The sequence below is a fragment of the Strix aluco genome, chromosome 2, assembly GCF_031877795.1.
Source record: "Strix aluco isolate bStrAlu1 chromosome 2, bStrAlu1.hap1, whole genome shotgun sequence".
Taxonomy (NCBI): domain Eukaryota; kingdom Metazoa; phylum Chordata; class Aves; order Strigiformes; family Strigidae; genus Strix; species Strix aluco.
Window position 1 is genome coordinate 64,168,424 of NC_133932.1, and position 18,206 is coordinate 64,186,629.

General features: G+C 41.5%; 2 protein-coding genes across 2 annotated transcripts in view; one reads left to right on the forward strand and one right to left on the reverse strand.

The window, feature by feature from the left end:
• The window catches only part of GABRA5 (gamma-aminobutyric acid type A receptor subunit alpha5), a 54,527-nt gene that overhangs the window by 12,600 nt on the left and 23,721 nt on the right, over window positions 1–18,206 (reverse strand). Inside the window, exon 5 of the mRNA XM_074815014.1 lies at window positions 14,523–14,605. Coding sequence (XP_074671115.1) covers window positions 14,523–14,605 — 83 coding nt within the window. The remainder of the gene's footprint in view (window positions 1–14,522; window positions 14,606–18,206) is intronic.
• Window positions 1–18,206, forward strand: part of GABRB3 (gamma-aminobutyric acid type A receptor subunit beta3) — a 196,269-nt gene that overhangs the window by 5,751 nt on the left and 172,312 nt on the right. The window lies entirely within an intron of this gene.

Here is an 18,206-nt window from a genome sequence, read left to right on the forward strand (position 1 = left end):
AACCTCCAGGTAGATAAACCTGTGTACTTGTAGCAGGTAGTTGTCTTCCTGCTGCAAATCTTCTGCCACGTCTTCCAAGAAACCTCAAACTCCAATTATCCCAAACTCGACTACCAAAAGCTCCAGCTCTGCTGCTGATAACCCATGCAGTATAATTAGGCACAGTCATATTGAAAGTGTGGGAGTAGTCTAGAATGATGTTAATTTGCTATCAGGATAGAGCGGGTGCTAATGGAGAGATGGTTATTATTCACTGTCCTACCAAATTGTGCAAAAACCCTCTTCCACTTAAGCAAAGTTTCTGGTAGGTTGCCTATCAGCCGTACTTGCTGAAGGACTGAAGAACTTCAGCTCATGCTTTCTAGAGTTATGAGAAAAGTTTACTGCTGATAAGGAAACAAGGCCTTCATCTCCTCTACACAGCACACAGGGTGGGGACAAGGAGTCTTCCAAAGGTTGATAGAATAATGTAGTGGAGGCTTTAGGTTAGCAAGCTGGGAGAATGCTGCTGGTGTTGCTGTAAAATCAAACTCAAATTTAAAGTCACTGAAAATTAAAGTGAGACTGCTTGGTGTTTATTCTATGTTACGCAAGTGGGCTGCTTCTGTTTTTATGAATACAAATAATTAATTTGGTGTTTTTTACAATTATTTTGCTGGCTTGCCAAAGAAAGGGGGAAGCCTCATTAAATTATTCTTTCTCTTTTAAGCTCACTCTTCCAAAAAGAAAAAAAAAAAAAGAGATAGCAGTTGAGATGAACAGCTAAAATTAAATTACAGAGAGGTATAATGTTATTGAAAGTGAGAAAATGACAACAGACATTTATTTCTAGTGGACATCTGATAAATGGCTGCAGGCTTATCAACTACCAGAATGATGAAATAAGTAATTTCTTCTCATATCTGTTTATTGATGAGCAGATCCATTTTTCTACATTCTAATGTCCAACAGACACCACACAATATAAAAATGGGAAAGATCTCCCTCACTCTCCTCCCACCCTCTTCCTGCTCTTGTATGTCTGGCAAGGAAAGCATGGTAGGGTCTTTCTTACGCCATTGAACAGAGAGCAGGGGAGCAACCACAGCCAAAGGGAGGAAATACATTAAGACAAAGTCTGACAAAGCAGAGCAGTCAGCTGGTAAGACCTGGAGAATCCCTGCCATTCCCCTCGACACTGAGGGGTGCTCTGTTTTCCCTGTTTTCATTTGTGAATGAAACAGTGTGAGCAGTGCAGCATCCTACCATACATTCAAAAAGCAGTCCACAAGCAGGGAGCCTTCTCCTGCCGTTGCCCCCACCACAGGGCAGTGGTGGCACCTGTGGCTACTGACAGACACTCTCCCTTCTCACCTTTCTTTCTTCTCCATATTATAATAAACTCCGCGGAGGGGGAGGAAGTAAAAAAAAAAAAAAAAAAAAAAGTGTTTCTTGTCTCCTTAAGTCAAATAAACCTAAATGTGAATGGCTGAGTCCAAATTTTGAGTCCATGGGACCCAGATGTATTTCTAGGAATGATTTTCTGAAGCTATAAACCATGAAAAAAAATCATCAGTGATGTCTGCTAGTAAGTTTTCATAACTGGTTGGCAGGGCATAAAGTAATTTGGGAAAAAGGAATCCCTCTCCAAAAGACCCCCCAAACCCTTTGACAGACCTCACAGAAAGCCATAAAAGCAGTGCCTGCATAATTAAGTGAAGGCAACCTGTGAAACGTGGGATCTGTGTGTATGGGCACCCACCCTGCATGCTTGAGTTTCATGTTTATCTGCAAACCATGGCTGGAACTTTTCTTTCAGAATTATGCTAGCCAGAGGCTGAATTAACTTAAAGAGATACTGTAGAAAGGTGACTTTTGGCTTGTTTTCTATTTTATTCATTACAATTGTGCAATTACATTCTTAGCCTTTATCATCATGATACTTAGTCCATGCCACAGGATCATCACACTACCTAATCTTGGGAGTATTGCTAATCCCCATCAAAGCCTGTTGATTGTGAAAGATGTACAGAAATTGTCAGCTTTTTCAGAAGCTCTAAATACAATCTCAATACGCATACAAATATCTATATTTCTATAATATTTATCCATTAAGGTATTTGACTCACTTAGAGGCTGTTAGCCAACTCAATACAGATCTAGATTTACAATACCCAAGACTTCTGTGGGCAGTAAAACAGTGCTGCTACTAAGCCATCATGTACCAGCTTGAATTCTAAGAGTCAGGCTGGGTTTCTTGTAGTTTGTGCATGAATACTTTTTAACCCATTACAAAGCATCTGCCAGCAGTTGCGCCCATCAACTGAGGCCAGATTTGAGATCTGTAATTGGAATTTCCTATTAAATTGAGCTGATAAGAATGAATTGATGTACAAATGAGATCACTCTATAGGAAGAACTAGTGGAAAAGAGATCTAGTAAAAATGTAATTTTTAATATAAAAGTAACAAGACATAGTACTAAATATGCATGGACTGGGTCTAGGGGGAAATAGATTTTTATAACAGAAGTTATTGAACTAAAATAGCAATTTAAATGCTAAGAGAAATGTATTCACATGTTCAGTGATTATGAGCCTGAAATGAAGACTTTGCCATAGTGTGATGAATTCTGCTGTTCTTGGAAGAATTTGAAGGGCATGGAAATTACTTTAGGAACCTGAAAACAGCAGAATTAAGACCGGTCATTTAAACTGGTGTGAACTTACAGCATATGGGTAAAAACATGCATGATTTTATAAATATGTGCCACAGATAAGAAGTGTAACATGTATAATTACACAGAATTACAAATTCGTATCGCACAGAATCACAGAACGGTTGGGGCTGGAGGGCACCTCTGGAGCACACCACTGGCTGTGAAATGGGCAGTAGGAATTTCAGCCTTTGATAACACAGACAGTATTTTATATGTTTTCCCGATACACAGTTTTATTTGATCTTGTTGTCACATTCCATGGGGAATAGAATAGGATGTTCTGAAAAATGTGCCAGACAGGGCTCGAGAGACTTCATTATAAGCAACACTAATATACTATACAAAAATATAAAGCCCTGAGTTAGATCAAAATTACTCTGTTTCAGAATGTAATTTATAAGTCACCTCAGAAAAAGGTGGGAATAGGAATGTGATAGACTGCCTATGCTTGGAAATGAAATGGAAGCACAGACTGTAGCCACAAGGCGGTGAGACATACAGAACTGAAGATGCCTGTGAAATTCATTTTGAGACACATAGTTTAAAAGTCATTTTCTTTGGCTTTTCAAAGCAAGAAACAGGTGGAAGGTCCTGCTTAATTTTAGAAGTTCCAGTTCATAGGGGAAAACTCTAAACATGACCTGACTTACAGCTGAAAAATATAAAGCAAAGGAAAAAAAACCTCAAACCCTTATGATTCTGCCTAAAAGCAACTTTGTGATTTTGGGGATGTGATTCATGGTTAGCACAGGCAAGGCTGCTGACTGCTTTAATACAATAACTTGACTATTGGCAAGCTGGTATGCAAAATCACAGTCATACCAATGATTAATGTAACATGAATACTAATGAACAGTTGTCCTGATAATTCAGTTAGACATAGTACCTTCACGGGATGCTATTGTTCCATTTAAGAAGAGCCTTGAGCTAGGAGCTGTGCAGAGTAATACAGAACGTCTCTCAAGGATGATTGTGGACACAGCACGACAATTTGGGCAATGCCCCTTAAAGAGGTGGGCATATTGGCCACCACACAGGCAGTATCACTGGTGACATCATTAGCTCTTCCCTGCCCCATCCTGCTCGCCCATGTGGCTACAGGGGAGCAATCAGTGTTGCATCTATTCCCCAAGCACTTGGATTGCAACTGGGACTGGCTTCTTGCTGTGCAGTCTGACAACATAGGCATGGCACATCCAATTCAGTGGTGTGTCCTGGGACAGCAGGTTCTCAGGCTCCACTCAGAAAAGGAAAAAAAAAACAGCAAAGTTTTCCCATGGGGCAGCCCAGAGCACCTCAAACGGCAACAGAAACGCAGGTGTAGACAACTAAACTTTGCCACCCATCATTGTGGGATGCCTGCCATGAACTGACTGAAAGGGGTGACTAAACAGGGTCTGCTGTGGAGCAGCATCCAGGTGCTCCGAGGTACCAGACAGCACCAGGTCATCTTCCCAAAATCCCTGCTCCCATCTGAGAGGTGATGTTAGGGAGCAGGTGGTGCCTTCCTTCATTCACCTCTTCCCATTTCTTCCTTTCATTGCAGTCAGTATTTATAATACAGCTTCTTGCTTTATTTTCAGATTTAGTGGTTGCTGTCTCAATCTAGAACTAATCTGAGAACTGATTTTACACCACATTCAATGGTGGCTACACAATTGCTTTTTATATGGAATGGGTCAAAATGTGGTATTCCAGCCCCAGATGCTTTCCTTTTTTTCTACTATGGCCAGTATAAATGTCTGCTGCAAGAGGACTAGAGCAACAGAGCAGTAGGATGTGCTGGGATGACATTTAAAAATTCAAAATATCCTGGGACCTTCCCGACCCTATGTTGGTCTTTGTAGGCCAGGCATATGGTGATTCCAAATCAGTCAGCCAGTTTGAGCACTGCACTAACATTTAATGAACTTTGAATTTGTAATCACAATATTAGGCAGCTGTATTAACTACTTCATTAGAAAAAACAGCATGGTCATGAGAAAGATGCTAGAGATTTAATTTACTTTTTTGCAAAGCAAACAAAAGTATCCTCCAAAGTGTGACTGACACCATTACTCACTCTGCATAGTACCTTACTCTCTAAGCAGTCCTGATTGCAGTGGTCCACCCATTTTGCCAGTTGATGCTTAGGATCAGCAAAGCTAATGCAATCCGCTCTCAAGGAGCATCACTAGAGGGTTTTTTTGAGAAATGCTAAGTGAATTTTAGAAAATACTCCATTTGATCTTGTTGTGGAGGCTGCCTTCACAAACATGGTATTTTTGGCCACAACTAACATCACAGAACAAAACCATGACCTCATTGTAATCAACAGACCTTCTTCCCACCCACCTGTGTGGCACCAGGAACTCACCCATCATAGCTAGCCTATCTATCTGCTGAGTTTACCATTCAAAGCATCCTCATTTATAAATCAGTATGACCTGAAACCAGCTAAGAGTGATTGGGACTACTTGCAGAACTAAATATATACCTTTGTTTCTGAAGCCAGTCCCTTAATGAAGACATTTACAAATCTCAGAAGTACTGCTACATTAATAACACTGTGTGAATGTGTAGTTGAGAGGTATGTAGAGATAGCAGGCTGAAATATTATTATTCAAACACTTTCATACTGGTCTGAGATTGCAATCTCAAACTTATTCCCTACACCAGCAGTGCAGTCATCTAAAACTCTGAAACTGGATTATAGAGTCCTGCCATGGAACACAGTGCAGCCCCATATTTAAGAGAAGAGGAGATAACCTCCTGAGGCCATCAGTTCAAACTGCCCAACCTCAGTGATGGATACAAGGATCCTCTCTGAAGTGAGCTGTTGCTTACCGGAGGCGCTGCCATTTCGCCTGCTGTTTGCCACACCACTCAGGCCCATGTCCTCTTTTTGGGAACCTGCCTCTTCCAGTCACAAAGACCCAGGCCCGAAGGTGCTCATGGTCTCAACTTCCCTAGGCGTAAGTAAAACATCTCCTTATCTACAGCCATCAGCTGACCTATTTTAGTCATCTGCTTTAGGAGGAGATTAACCTGAGCCTAAAAATATCTACTTCTCTGCCCTGACTATGAGAGGGTGAGAGCAATCATCTCAGCTGTATATATTTACTCTGCAGAAATATAAATTTAGGGGGGAGGAATCCCAGCTTTGCTGCCAGATTTACTGTCGGGATGCTTTCAGCAAAATGGCTAGTTGCTACACAGACTAGTATGAGGAGACTTTTGGTGGATATGACAGGGAATGCAGGAAAAAACAGAATGCCTTTCAGGCTTTCCTCCTTCCCTCTTGTTTCTTCATAGGGGATAACAGAAAACAACTGCTCCCTTTGAAGAAGTTTGCTGAGCTGGGACTGCAGCAGTGCTAGATCACAGCTTGGGCTAACCTGGCTCTCTGTGTAAGGGAGGAGGCTAAAGCAGGATGCGGCAATTTAGAGGGAGAACTCCCTGGCCACCAGAGACTGAGGTGTCATGACAGAGCTGCCAGACTGGAAACTGAAATCCAAGTTTCAGCAGTGTCTTGCAGCTTCTTTACCCTCCAAAAAACCCTAGGCAAGTCATTTTGTCATTAATGTACTGCAGTAGCACTGGGAGGCTCTAATTGAACCTAGGGACCCATAACGACAGAGGCAATAAAAGCAGGTAATGAACCACTCTATCTTTGCTCAGAAGAGGCTGTAATTGCTCTTTGCCTCCTTTATTCCCACCTGCAAAATGCAGGCAGCAAAGACCTACCAACCTCACACCAGCATCATGAGAATGATTTCAGAAATGTTTATAAAATGCTTACAAGCCATGGAAACAGTCCCCTTAGAAAATAACAGCCATTAAAAACTGGCTTGTAAAGCAGTGGAGCAGTATTTACCCATTTGTCCCATTTACAAATAATATCCCATTTACCAGTGGCTTAAACCCATGATCCATGGCTGGCAATCATAAGCCCTCGCTGTGCTTTTTGGGGCATTACAGGCCCAGCAAAGTCTTTGCAGGTTTGCACCTAAGGGTCATTTGAAAGCTTAAGCACAGAGTCTCTGCATGTTGTTTGCTACTGCTGACAACTCAAACTGAATCACTGTTTTCCTGTAATCAGGTAGTTGCGCAGCCTTTAAATTTAGGCTGAAATCTCCAGAGTGGGAAAAGCACACTGATGTTTGTACCATCAGCAAAGCACCTGGATCTCCATGCCACTCCGCCACGATGAGTAGCTGCACACCAACTTCTTCCCCTGTCCAAACTTTTGTTTCCTTGAGCTCAAAAACGCCACCAGTCGAGCTTTCCCCCCCAAAAAAAGCTGATGTACGTGGGCCACGTCTTGATGAGGAGGTTGCTCCCCAGGCAGGTGTCGCGCAGGCTTTCAGCGGGGGCCGCTCAAGGGGCTCTCTGCAGCTGCTACAAAAGCTGCTGCCGGTGCCCCTGGGAAGCAGTCCTTGCTGAGACAAAAAAGGGTTGCATTAAGGGCGATCCTGCCTGCACGGCGGCAGCTCCAGGCTGGTAGGGAGTCAAGCCCTCGGCCGCTGCACATCGGCAGAGTTTACAGCCTGGGGTTAGTGCTGGCTGCGAGATGGATGGGGAACACACCAGCTTTTTAGGATCATGTGGCAAATGCACCGTGTGAGCAATTGTTCTTTCTGACCTCCCTTTTTCGCTCTGTTATGAACCTAAGGGGGAAAAACTCACTGGCTTCTAAACAGAGAGTGATCAGAAGTAGCAAGTGACTCTAGATGGTAGCAAATGCCACATTTTTAATGTATTTTTAAAATTATCTCAGTGCAAACAGTAACCACATATACGTGACAAAGTCTTTGAAAAGTTAGTTGATGAAAGCAACTGCAAACACTTGAAGAGGATACGAGCACAGTTTCTCCAGCCTTTTCTGGAAAGTCCTGAATGTGTGTCATTGTAATGAGTGAAGAAAAAATGACTGATCTGATAATTTTAGGCAGCTTTTAGAAAGGGCTCTTTTCCCTTTTGTCACACTGAAAGGTATCACTTCTATGGGAAACCTACCATAGGAGTGAGAAGTTAGGGTCGCATTCATTTGCAAGTTCTGATGCAGACTGGGGTCTCGTAACAAGAGCTGCTGCAGAAACCCACACCTCACAGTCCAGGCCCAGAACCCTACATTTTAATTTCTAAGTAGATTCCTGTTAAGAAAGCTTCTTAGATCTCTGAAATACTTCAATATTACAGTATTTTCTTTTACACACCACGCTTCCTGGATCTCCTGCCCTTTGGGAGCTCCAGGCCGTGTTGGCACCACCCTGGCTGTGGGTCTCAATGCAAGGATGAAGCTGCTGGCAGCACTGACCGCCCAAAATGCACTAAATAATTGACTAAAGAGGTGTCTATATTGCTATACATGCATATCTGAAATGAGTACAGGCTATGTTGCACCACTTGTGAGAAGGCTTAAGTATCTATTGGTATAACCCACTTCACTCAATGCAGGGGAAACAGCACAGCGCATACGAGATGCCTGGAGAAATGGTAAAGTTGTCTCTATATTGAAAAGCCCTACCGACTGTTTTATTAAGATCCTTTTAAAAATGGGACTTCCAGGAGAAACATCTAAAATAGTACCTAGGAGAGATACAAAAGCTCACCACTAACATACGTAACACCTAACTAATCTACAGCAGTGACTGTTTCTTCTGAACAAAGTACAACAGAACGACAGATTTCTGAACTAGCAATGTAGAGAAAAATGGATTTCTAAGTTTCTCTGACCAGAGTACAATACACTTACCTACATCTGAGCTAGTACTGCAGAAAAACAGAAACTTCTAAAATATGATTCATCTCATCCTTAGGCAGGTATCAAAAATAGTTCTAATGAACCTCACTACAGAAGTACTTATTTCCTTTCAATGGCCATAGAGGGAGTCTAGACAACTAACTGTGATATATTTGTCTGTCCAAAATTGTTACAGATCTATCCTGTCCATCTTCCAAGGCTTTGCTTTCAATGCAAGGCTTTTGATATGGGCCAAACCACTGTGCTCATTCTGCAACAGAGCATTTCCACATCCCAGAATAGGTAAGAGCCACAGCAGATCTGGGGAAGTCTAGTGAAGCCCTGTGGCTCTAGTGAATCCCTATGATTTTGTGAGTGTGTTTCAGTCAGGAGTCTGTGTATTAAGGACTTCTAAACTAAAAGATTTAATTTTTTAAACAATGCAGCCCCACGATTAGTCATGTGTCCACAATTTCAAGGAAACTAGAGGCAAATAATAGCAATACCATTAGGTGGTCTCCATCTCTTCCACTCATTCTAAGGGTTCTACAGAAAATTAGTTCAGGCTAGATACCGATGCTTTACTAGCTAAACTTAAGTAAAATTACATCCCTGGTTCAAGCTAGTTGTCTAGACTGCCTGTCTGATGCTGCCACAAGCATCTCTTTCAGTGTGTCTGGAGACCTAGCTTCTAAACAGCTGAAAGTTAGGAGAGAAGAATTCCAACCAAAGTGGTTGGTAACTGGTCGTAACATGGGGCAGGATGAGGGAGCAGAAAAATTTATCAAATGTCTTAAAAATATTCAATTTTAGTATTCACCTAGCTTCACCTTATTTTAGTCATTCAATGTCCATTGCAATGAAGGTGTCTAAGGAAGCAGTGATGAACTTTAGGAAAATATAAGGGAAGACATTACACGAGCAAGCAGCATGCCTCCCTTGACTTCAAGTAAAGCTTTCTACACACTGCGTAAAGGCCAAACCTATTACTTCTATATTAGCTGACTTTTGCCTTAAATTGCAAAATCACAACTTAGTCGTGAACTTGGCCGCTCAGCATTTCACAGAGGACCTCCCTGGCTCTCTCCATCTGCCCTTTCAAAAAGAAGGCACTAACGCTTCCCAGCAGAGTCAACGAGCCATGCTGCTTGTCTCCACTCTCAGGAATGGCCTCAGGAGCCTCTTCTGGCCAGCTGACAGAGATGAGTAACAGAATAGCTCTGCCTCTACACATAAGACTGCAGTTCCAGCTCTCCCTGAGAGCAACCCAGGAAAACCTACCAAAGAGCCATTTCCCCTTTTCAAAGTCCTAAAACTAGCATTTGTATTTATTTATTATTCATGTAATTATATTCTTATACAAGACTTTTACCCACAGGTTTTGATAGGCTGAATATATTCCTTATCACATTTTACTAAACCAGAATTAAAGTCTATGCAGAAGGACCCTGTTTTGAAATTCTCCTTTCACACCTGCAGTTCTCCTGCAGCTTCAGGTGCAGGTGCTAATGGGGGGAAGCACAAAATCAAGAAATGCCCTGTAGGTGCCTTCACTTCAGTGCCTTCTCAACATTATAGGGAAACATCACCATCAGGGGAATTTTTTTAATATACTTTTTTTGGAGAAATTTCTCATTGGCTGCAGGTGCATGGATAGTTTGTGAACAGTGAGTGCCTTAATGTTAAGTGTTGCAATAAAATCCTGGGACACTGGTGAAGTTACTATCTCCTCATTACTCTGACTTTACCAGACTTCTTGGAGGAAAAGAATTTGAGAATGCCTCCTGCTACAGAAATAGCCTGTGCACTTTCCTTTATCAAAGACCACAGCAGACACCATGACTCAGTTTGAGCTGTTAAAAAGGAATAGGTACATAAACTGTGTTAACTACTTTTTCAGATGCTACAAATTGTCCCTAGTGCTGTTTTCTCACAAACAGTTGGCAAGCTCTCGTTTTGATTGACAGTGATCAACCTTCGGCATTGTCATGGCCAACTTAAATTTATCAGGAGTAAACGCCAGGCCTGTTTTTCCTCTCCTCATGAGCTAGGGGATCTCATTATTTACAGAATATTCATTAGACTCTCTACATACTCTAAAAATAGTAGGGGTTTTTTTTGTCACTGAGTGACTAGTGGGCAGCAGCTTCATGCATTTATCTATTCCGCAATACAAGATCTGATAACTACGTGTACTCAGACACTGTGCCTTCAAGAGACAGTTGCCATAAATAGACTCCACCTTACAGTTTATGACATTGCCAAAGCACTGGTTAATGTTCACTAATAGCAATTAACTAATTTATCTTCAGGGTCACCCCATGAGCTAGGTAAAACTGATATAATTTAACGCATGAGTAAAATGAGATTTAGGAGTTAAGTCAGTTGCCTGGGCAGAGGCCTTCATGGTCTAGTGCATTAGACATCTGTCTCTCCAACCAAAGAAGTTGAGTCTAATCCCTTTTCTGACATTGATTTGCTGTGTGACCTTACTGAAAGTCAATTAACGTCTCTGTTTCAGATGCCCTAGAGATAATGATGCTTACCTACCCGGTGATACATGGGTGTTTGGAAATGGTACTAAATGATACTTTTAATGTACTCTTAAGGCCTATCGGTGGAAGAGGTGAAACATTAAAGCTTCTTAGCTTTAATATCCTTGTTGTCTTACCTAATTCCTCCTCCCCACACCAGAAATAGTTTGGGGGTAAGGAGGAATTTCTTACGCTAAGATGCTGCTAGTGAAACTGTGGCTAGCATCAGGAATTTTCATCAGATCCTGTTGACCAGAAAATTTATTGAGAGTACAGGTCAACACTAGAATTGCAACAGGAAGCTTATTTTAAACTTGGCCATGGAAGAAACCAGCATCCTTCCCATGCTAGCCTGAAGTAATGAACAGACTGCCACAGTCATCCCGAGCAAGCACCCCTGACTCAAAGGGCACAGAGCCTGTTTGCAGACACCCGAGAGCCTGCACTCATGCACCACCCCCAATTCCCTTGAGATTCCCTAAGCAAGATTTCTGCAGGGAAATTTCTACACGTAGCCTTATCTCTAGCAGGGATGCAAGTCCGGAGGGAGAGCACCCGGGTACATGCACCTCCTGGAGCAGACCCACCTGATCTTGCCATCTCTGAGCACTGGGGCATTGTATTTAAGAGGGGGACAACTAAAACCGGCTCTGTTCAGTTCATTAGAAGCCTACCTTGAACTTCTGTCCTCTCGCCAGCATAGCTTTTCATGACGTGCCATACCACATTAAGAAGCATTACTTCTGTAGTTGGCATTTGAACTGCCTGGCAGGCATCTAGGCTGGTGGTGTGCACATGTAACTTTATATCCATCTTCCCATATTCGACCTTGCTTTTAATTATTTTTGAAAAATATTCTGTTGCTACACATAATGCTGCTTAGGCCAGTAAAATATCCCCACAACTCTGATATAGCAAGAAACCAGTCAAACGGGACATAAGAAGTCAACATTTACCTTTATTTCCGTGAGTGAGATTAACATTCCTTCTCTTTAATACTGAAGGAAATGTCAGGGCTTTTTCCCTTTTGCTTGCTGAATTATACCAAGTGCGGTTAACGCTCATGCAGCCAGAAGAATAATAACCTGCTCCTGCCTCAGATGCGGCACCGATCACTTCTTGGCATCCTTTCTGCTGACAATCCACCCGTGCACCAGCTGCTTTGTTTTGCTGCCCTGCCCTCTCCACCCTCTGACCAGTGAGCACCCTCCCAGCTCTACTGATAATGTGTTTAACATTTACTTTGATGCTATTCCTTGAGGCTTTTCAAAATCCTTCTTGGAAAGAAGACCATTAAAAATAAACCCTTTGGGGAAAGACAGGGAGAAAAGCTAAAGCAGAAAGGGCGCGTTCTTGTATGTAATACACCCCTGTAGGCTTTGTCTTGCTGCAAGCCTGAAGATGACTTAACGCAAATCCGTACTGCTGTAAATAGGGAATAAATACCGTATTCTCCTAAAATACATTTGGGCTAATTCAATAAACCCTGACTTATTAGCTGGTGCTTGTGCAAACATCTGCATATTAAATTCCAATAAATTACTAATGAGCTGTCAGATCAGTACTACAGATATTCCCGAGACTGAATGATTGTCTATAGCTTCTCCCTATATATTTACTTACTGCAGAGGCTCCTGGTGTGGACTAGCACAGGCTAAATGTCTCCATGTCTATACACTGTGCAAGAACTTAAACGTGACTTGTAGTAGATTACAAAATATACTCTAGGATTGTAGCAAGAAGCACGAATTAAACCCATATTCAGCCCTCGCATGCCTAAAATACAACTGTCCAGTGTTGATTTTTCCCAGGGTTAAAATTACCTGTGTGCTCATAGGTGATTAATATGTAACACAATTGGCACGAGCAGAGCATATAATTGCATTCAGACAGATTGCTGGGTATTCTTCAACGCTATTGAAGACTGTACTGCACTTGCATATTTGGGTTTTGGTGGGGTTTTTTTGTCTTACTATATGGAGACTTAGAACCTGTACGTTATTGCACCTGATCTACTAATGCATTGAAGCATCCATTTAACTTTAACTTTTAGCTTCAGATCTCTGCTGCATCAGTCTCTTTGTTTAAATATGTATCTTTTAGTTTTATATCGCATATTTTGCAAGATTTCATAAAACTACCCAACATCCCAGTTCTATAGTCTGCACTAGAGACCAACAGGTGTGACTTCAACTTTATCTATCAATACAATAAAGAATATGTAATACCAGGAAGGACACCTTATTTTTCTCTTTTATCTTAATTCTTTCCAATGCCTTTTGATCAATGCTATATACAAATAATGACAGTTTCCTGTAGAGATGTTTTCCCATTTTTAAGTTTGGAATGAAATGGATAGTTTGCATATAATTTTTTAAGTTGAATGTAAAGGTGTACGGACCTTCAGAATTATATTGGCTTTGCTGTAAATTAATGGTGCTGAAGTGAATGGAGACACTTGAACCTGCAGTGACCTTGTAAAATACTGGTGGCTATTCAGATGAAAATGGCTCTATCTGGATTGGAAGAGGGAAGGGAAATCAGTTCATCTTAAATTTGGTAATTTGGTAATTGTTACTATAAGCAGTGTTTTTACTTCTTAGTATGATCACTAGAAAACAATGCATAGCCAGTATTAAACCAGGGCAGATACAGACGATAAAGGCAAAGCTTAATCTTGCTAGGATTAGTGACTCTAAATTGATATGACTAAAAAAACATTGAAAAATGCCAAAGTTAGGCAGCTTCAGGGACTAGCAAAATGCCTTGCCTGGTAATTTTCAAAAGTCTTTAGAGACAGTGATTGCACCTGGAACCTCTGATTTGATTACCGAAATAAAAAATGTCTACTGTAGTAGCCTCATCTGTACTTTAATTAAGAGCTTTGCATTTAAATATAACCATCTGATCTCCTGAGGTTATTTTTAAAGGTAGCTTCTGGCAAGGCAGCAGGGTGGTGGATTAGAGACTTGGAATTGAGGAAAAATCATCATTCAGCATACAGTTTAGAATAATGTGAGCATATATACAAATACATGTGTGTACAACATCATGTAACAAGATACAGGACTGGATTTATTAAAGCCAAATGGAAAGCTATTTCCTCTTTTAATATTCTAGATCTCTTTTAATAAATGTGATGTAGATATTGCACTGCAGTCTGATTCACGTAAATACCACAACAGCACATCAATCTGATCTGTCCAAGGAAAGCTGGTTTTCTACAAATGTAAAACCAAGTTATCAACTTTGCTGTCTGCATCTACCTCCTTCTAACAGTGGCTGTTACACTTGATGTGGATATTTAAGACACATTACCCATCAGCTCACCGTTTATCACAGAACATGCAAGCACGAGCTGAAAAGCAGCAGTGGCAGATAAAGGACACTCATGGAAAACAAGCAGCAGGGTAGCAGCATGGGTGGCAGATTGGGGGTGCTAATGAGCAGTGTTAAAAGGGGAGGGGGGAGGGGGGGCGTGTGAACAATTCATACAAGACATGCCTGAATGTGAAAAGCCAGATAACAATGGATTTTCCCAGTTCTTATTTCTGAAGAGAACTTACAGCTTCCAAATTTTAATGGGCAAGCATGTGCATCCATGGGGAAATCTTCAAGCTGCATGGGACATTCAGCAGAGATGGTCAATCTGTGGGGGAGTAAAAAGAAAATACATCATTTTTTTTTTTGGTGCCTTCCCTTTAGGCCTCTCACCACACATGAGTGCTGACACAAGCAAGCTTTTCCTGAAGGCTCCTCACTCCTGCTGAAATCACAGGAACCCCCTGTTGAACTGAATGTGAGATAAGCCAGGTGGACTACTGTGTGTGCGTGCTGTAGGGCCTTATCAAGTAACGCTGAGGCTGTAGGGCCTTATCAAGTAACGCTGAGACACATGAAAAGATTTTATGTATGTAAGATGTTCCAGTAAGATCATTCTTTCTTATCAGTACATGAAGGAACTGCTGTGCTGGAGCTTTTGCCACGCACCTTATACTTACCTGCTTTCTGTACATACTGCAACTGGACTAGGAATTTGACCCCTGAGTATAGCACTGTTACAGACATAAAGAAGCATTGACTTTATATATAGATGTAACTATTTATATACATATTTATAAAAGTATATAATATATTTATAACTATATATAAAGTCAATGACATATATATTACTTTATATAGCACTACAGTTAGTTTCTGTGGAAATCACATGGTATGGGGGCAGTCCATTTCAGTTCAACATACTGTGAATTACTTGGACACCTTGTCAGGAAAAAACAACGGGGTCATTTTCCCTAGTGTATTGCCTGGGGAAGCAATTCTATCCTGGACTGCCCTACCACTATGTGGAAATTCCTGAGCTACAGTGAACATAGGGGTAGGGAAAGAAAAATTCTTATAAAAAACCAGACATATCACACGGATGATCTGTACAATTGACAAATCAAGCTGAATACAAAGAAGTCTGATGTAAATTTCTGAGCAGAGCAATATCAGTTATATTGATACCAAATATATCAAGAGAACCAAAGCTTACTTTTCTAAGTGCACACAGCACAGCACAATGTGAATCTGGTTTGATTATGCCATTTTTATATTTGCATAATACAGATGGTTTGCTCGGGATAGTGAGGATGCAAATCTCATTTTACATTATGAATATCCTTATGGCTTTCTCATTTTATGCTGCTATTCTGCCTCAGAGGCAACAGACCAGAGACACCCAAAGCCTCATAGACTGCCCGATGCTGGGGTGATGCAGGGCTCTGCTGGAGGTTCCTTACCAAACTGCTGCCTGGGGGGCAAAAATCTGCAAAGAAAACCATAACACCATACTTCCACAATGCAAAAGTACCCTTTTCTACCACAAAAGCTGCACGTAGCCATACTCCCCAGCTATATATACTCACTGCTTCATATGAGCACACCAAAGTGAGTATTCTTGCTACAAGAACTATCCAAAGGGATTGTAAAGGGTAACAATCTGTCCATGTACAGATGGCACAGCGTTCAGCCAGTCCAATTCAATACAACACAATGATGCATTGCTGGGGCACTCCAGCTATATGGACAATAAATTGGGGGAAACAGTTCCACTTGCTGCCAATGCACAGAAATTCTGCAGCTTTACCAATATCTGGAAATGGCAAAATAAGCACAGAGAAATGCAATAGTATCGTTGGCTGGAGATCATACCGTGAGGACAAGCTGGGAAACAGGGAGGGGAAAAGGCAAACTGCAAACAGTAAGAGAAAATGTAAAGATGATACACCATATAAAGCAAAAGAAAAAAACATCCAGTTCAGAACAGAGATAATGTATCATCTGGTAAGAACAGCCAGGGAGTCTACAATATAGAAAAGAAATTACTAAGGTCTGAGGTACCTGCCCTTAGGCAAAACTCTTCTTGGACTTTATTTTTGTAAAAGGAATTGTAAAATCACTAAAATACGGAGTTGTCTGCAGTGGAGACTGCCCTTGGGCACCAAAGTCAGTAAAACCAGTCACTGAGAGCACTACATGGATGAATTTAACAAGCTGGTTCTAGTGGCGACCTGCCCAGAACTTGCATCCTTTTCATAAAAATCACTCTGATGGGTACCTGAAAGCAAGGCTGCCATCCCTCCAATGCATTGTTATATTTTCCGTACTAAATATTGAAAATTTAATTTTCTTGATAAATTCAGAGACCTTGCTCCGAGTGCCACAAGAAAGCTGGTTTGTTTTATTGCAATCCATCATCTGTCTCTTTGTCTACCAACAGTTCAAGTATGTTGTTTCAAAGGCTGCAGCTTGACAACATTTTAATTCACATACTTGTCATCTGCAGACAACGAAGGAGGGGATCCCTATATCCATCTTACCAAGACAGCAGCTGCGGAATCAGAAAGTGAAGGAAGATTTGATGCAGAATTATGAATAAGACCTTCTGTTTCATCTGATTGTCCTATGAATTGTATCCTGCTGCCTGTATCTCTGGAAATAACCCTTGTGTGTAATGAGGAAGGCTGCAGACATTCCTCAACTGTAAATGTGGAAGAGAAGTGAAGATGAGGTGCACAGAGACTGTGACCTAGTAGAATTTCATTAAGTCCCTCCAGAAATTATTTTTGCCTGTCTTAAACGAAAGGGTAGCACATAAGGCTGGGAGGGCACCTGGCTGCCACTACCTGTCTCAGAAGCCGTGAAGACACTGGTGGTGCCCCCTCTGAACTTCTCATCCAGCAAGAGGCAGCATATCCCTTAGAAGGAAGGTGCATGGTGCAGTCTTCTGGGTCTAGCCCAGAGGTAGGGAGAACCAAGCTTCGCAGCTGCAAATGTGCTTGGGTACAGCCTTTCCTTTCATTAACATGAATTCGTTGGATGAAGAACTTCCTTTTGCTTGTTTTCAATGATATTTTCATGCTTCTTTCCTTTTCCTGTGCCTCTATCCTAGGGCCACTCTTAGTCTGGCCATCTTGAAGAAACAAACTAGCTATACCTATTTGTTACATGCTATTCTTCAAAAGTATGTAGTTGAGCCTCCTACGTAATTTTAAAATGCTCAGTGAACACTCTCCTAGCTACTTCTTACAAAGTGTGCATTACTCGAGGCTTGTGAAGCATCTTGTAATGGGCAACACAACAGAAAACTTGACTGTGGGTTCTGATACACCACATAAATGTCACCACCCTCAATTCTGCAGAGCGCTCTGTGCCCAACAGGAGCTGTTTTTCATTACTGTGTGAGGACCTGAAAAAGAGAGTCACTAAATTGACTCCTGGTTCAAAGAGACTGGATTTTCTACTGCATACAGAAAAAAAAAAAGGCAGCACAGCAGTCATCTCTTACACTCTGGGCCTGGAAGCATGGGTCACTGCGTACAGATTTGCTCCTAGGTGCAGAGTACAAACTATTTATTCAGATCATAGACCCAGGAGTCACAAAAAAGTTGGTATCTGGGTCTGCTCCTTCAAATATCACCTGGTGTAATATTTGCACACTTTGGCTTTTAACATTGTCTTAAAGCTTGGATACCCTTTGCATACCCTAGTTTACACAGCTGATTATACCAAAATTACTCCCTGTTTGCATTTATTGAAAGAAGAGAAAGGTGGCCTTGGCATGCATATATGAAACAGCCTTTGCCTAATCCTTTTAATATGATCACTCCAGAACGATCTTGCTGTGCTCACCACAACACAGTTATCTGAGCTAGAGACAGTCTCCAAACCAGGATTTTTTCTGTTCACAGCACAAGCACTGCTCA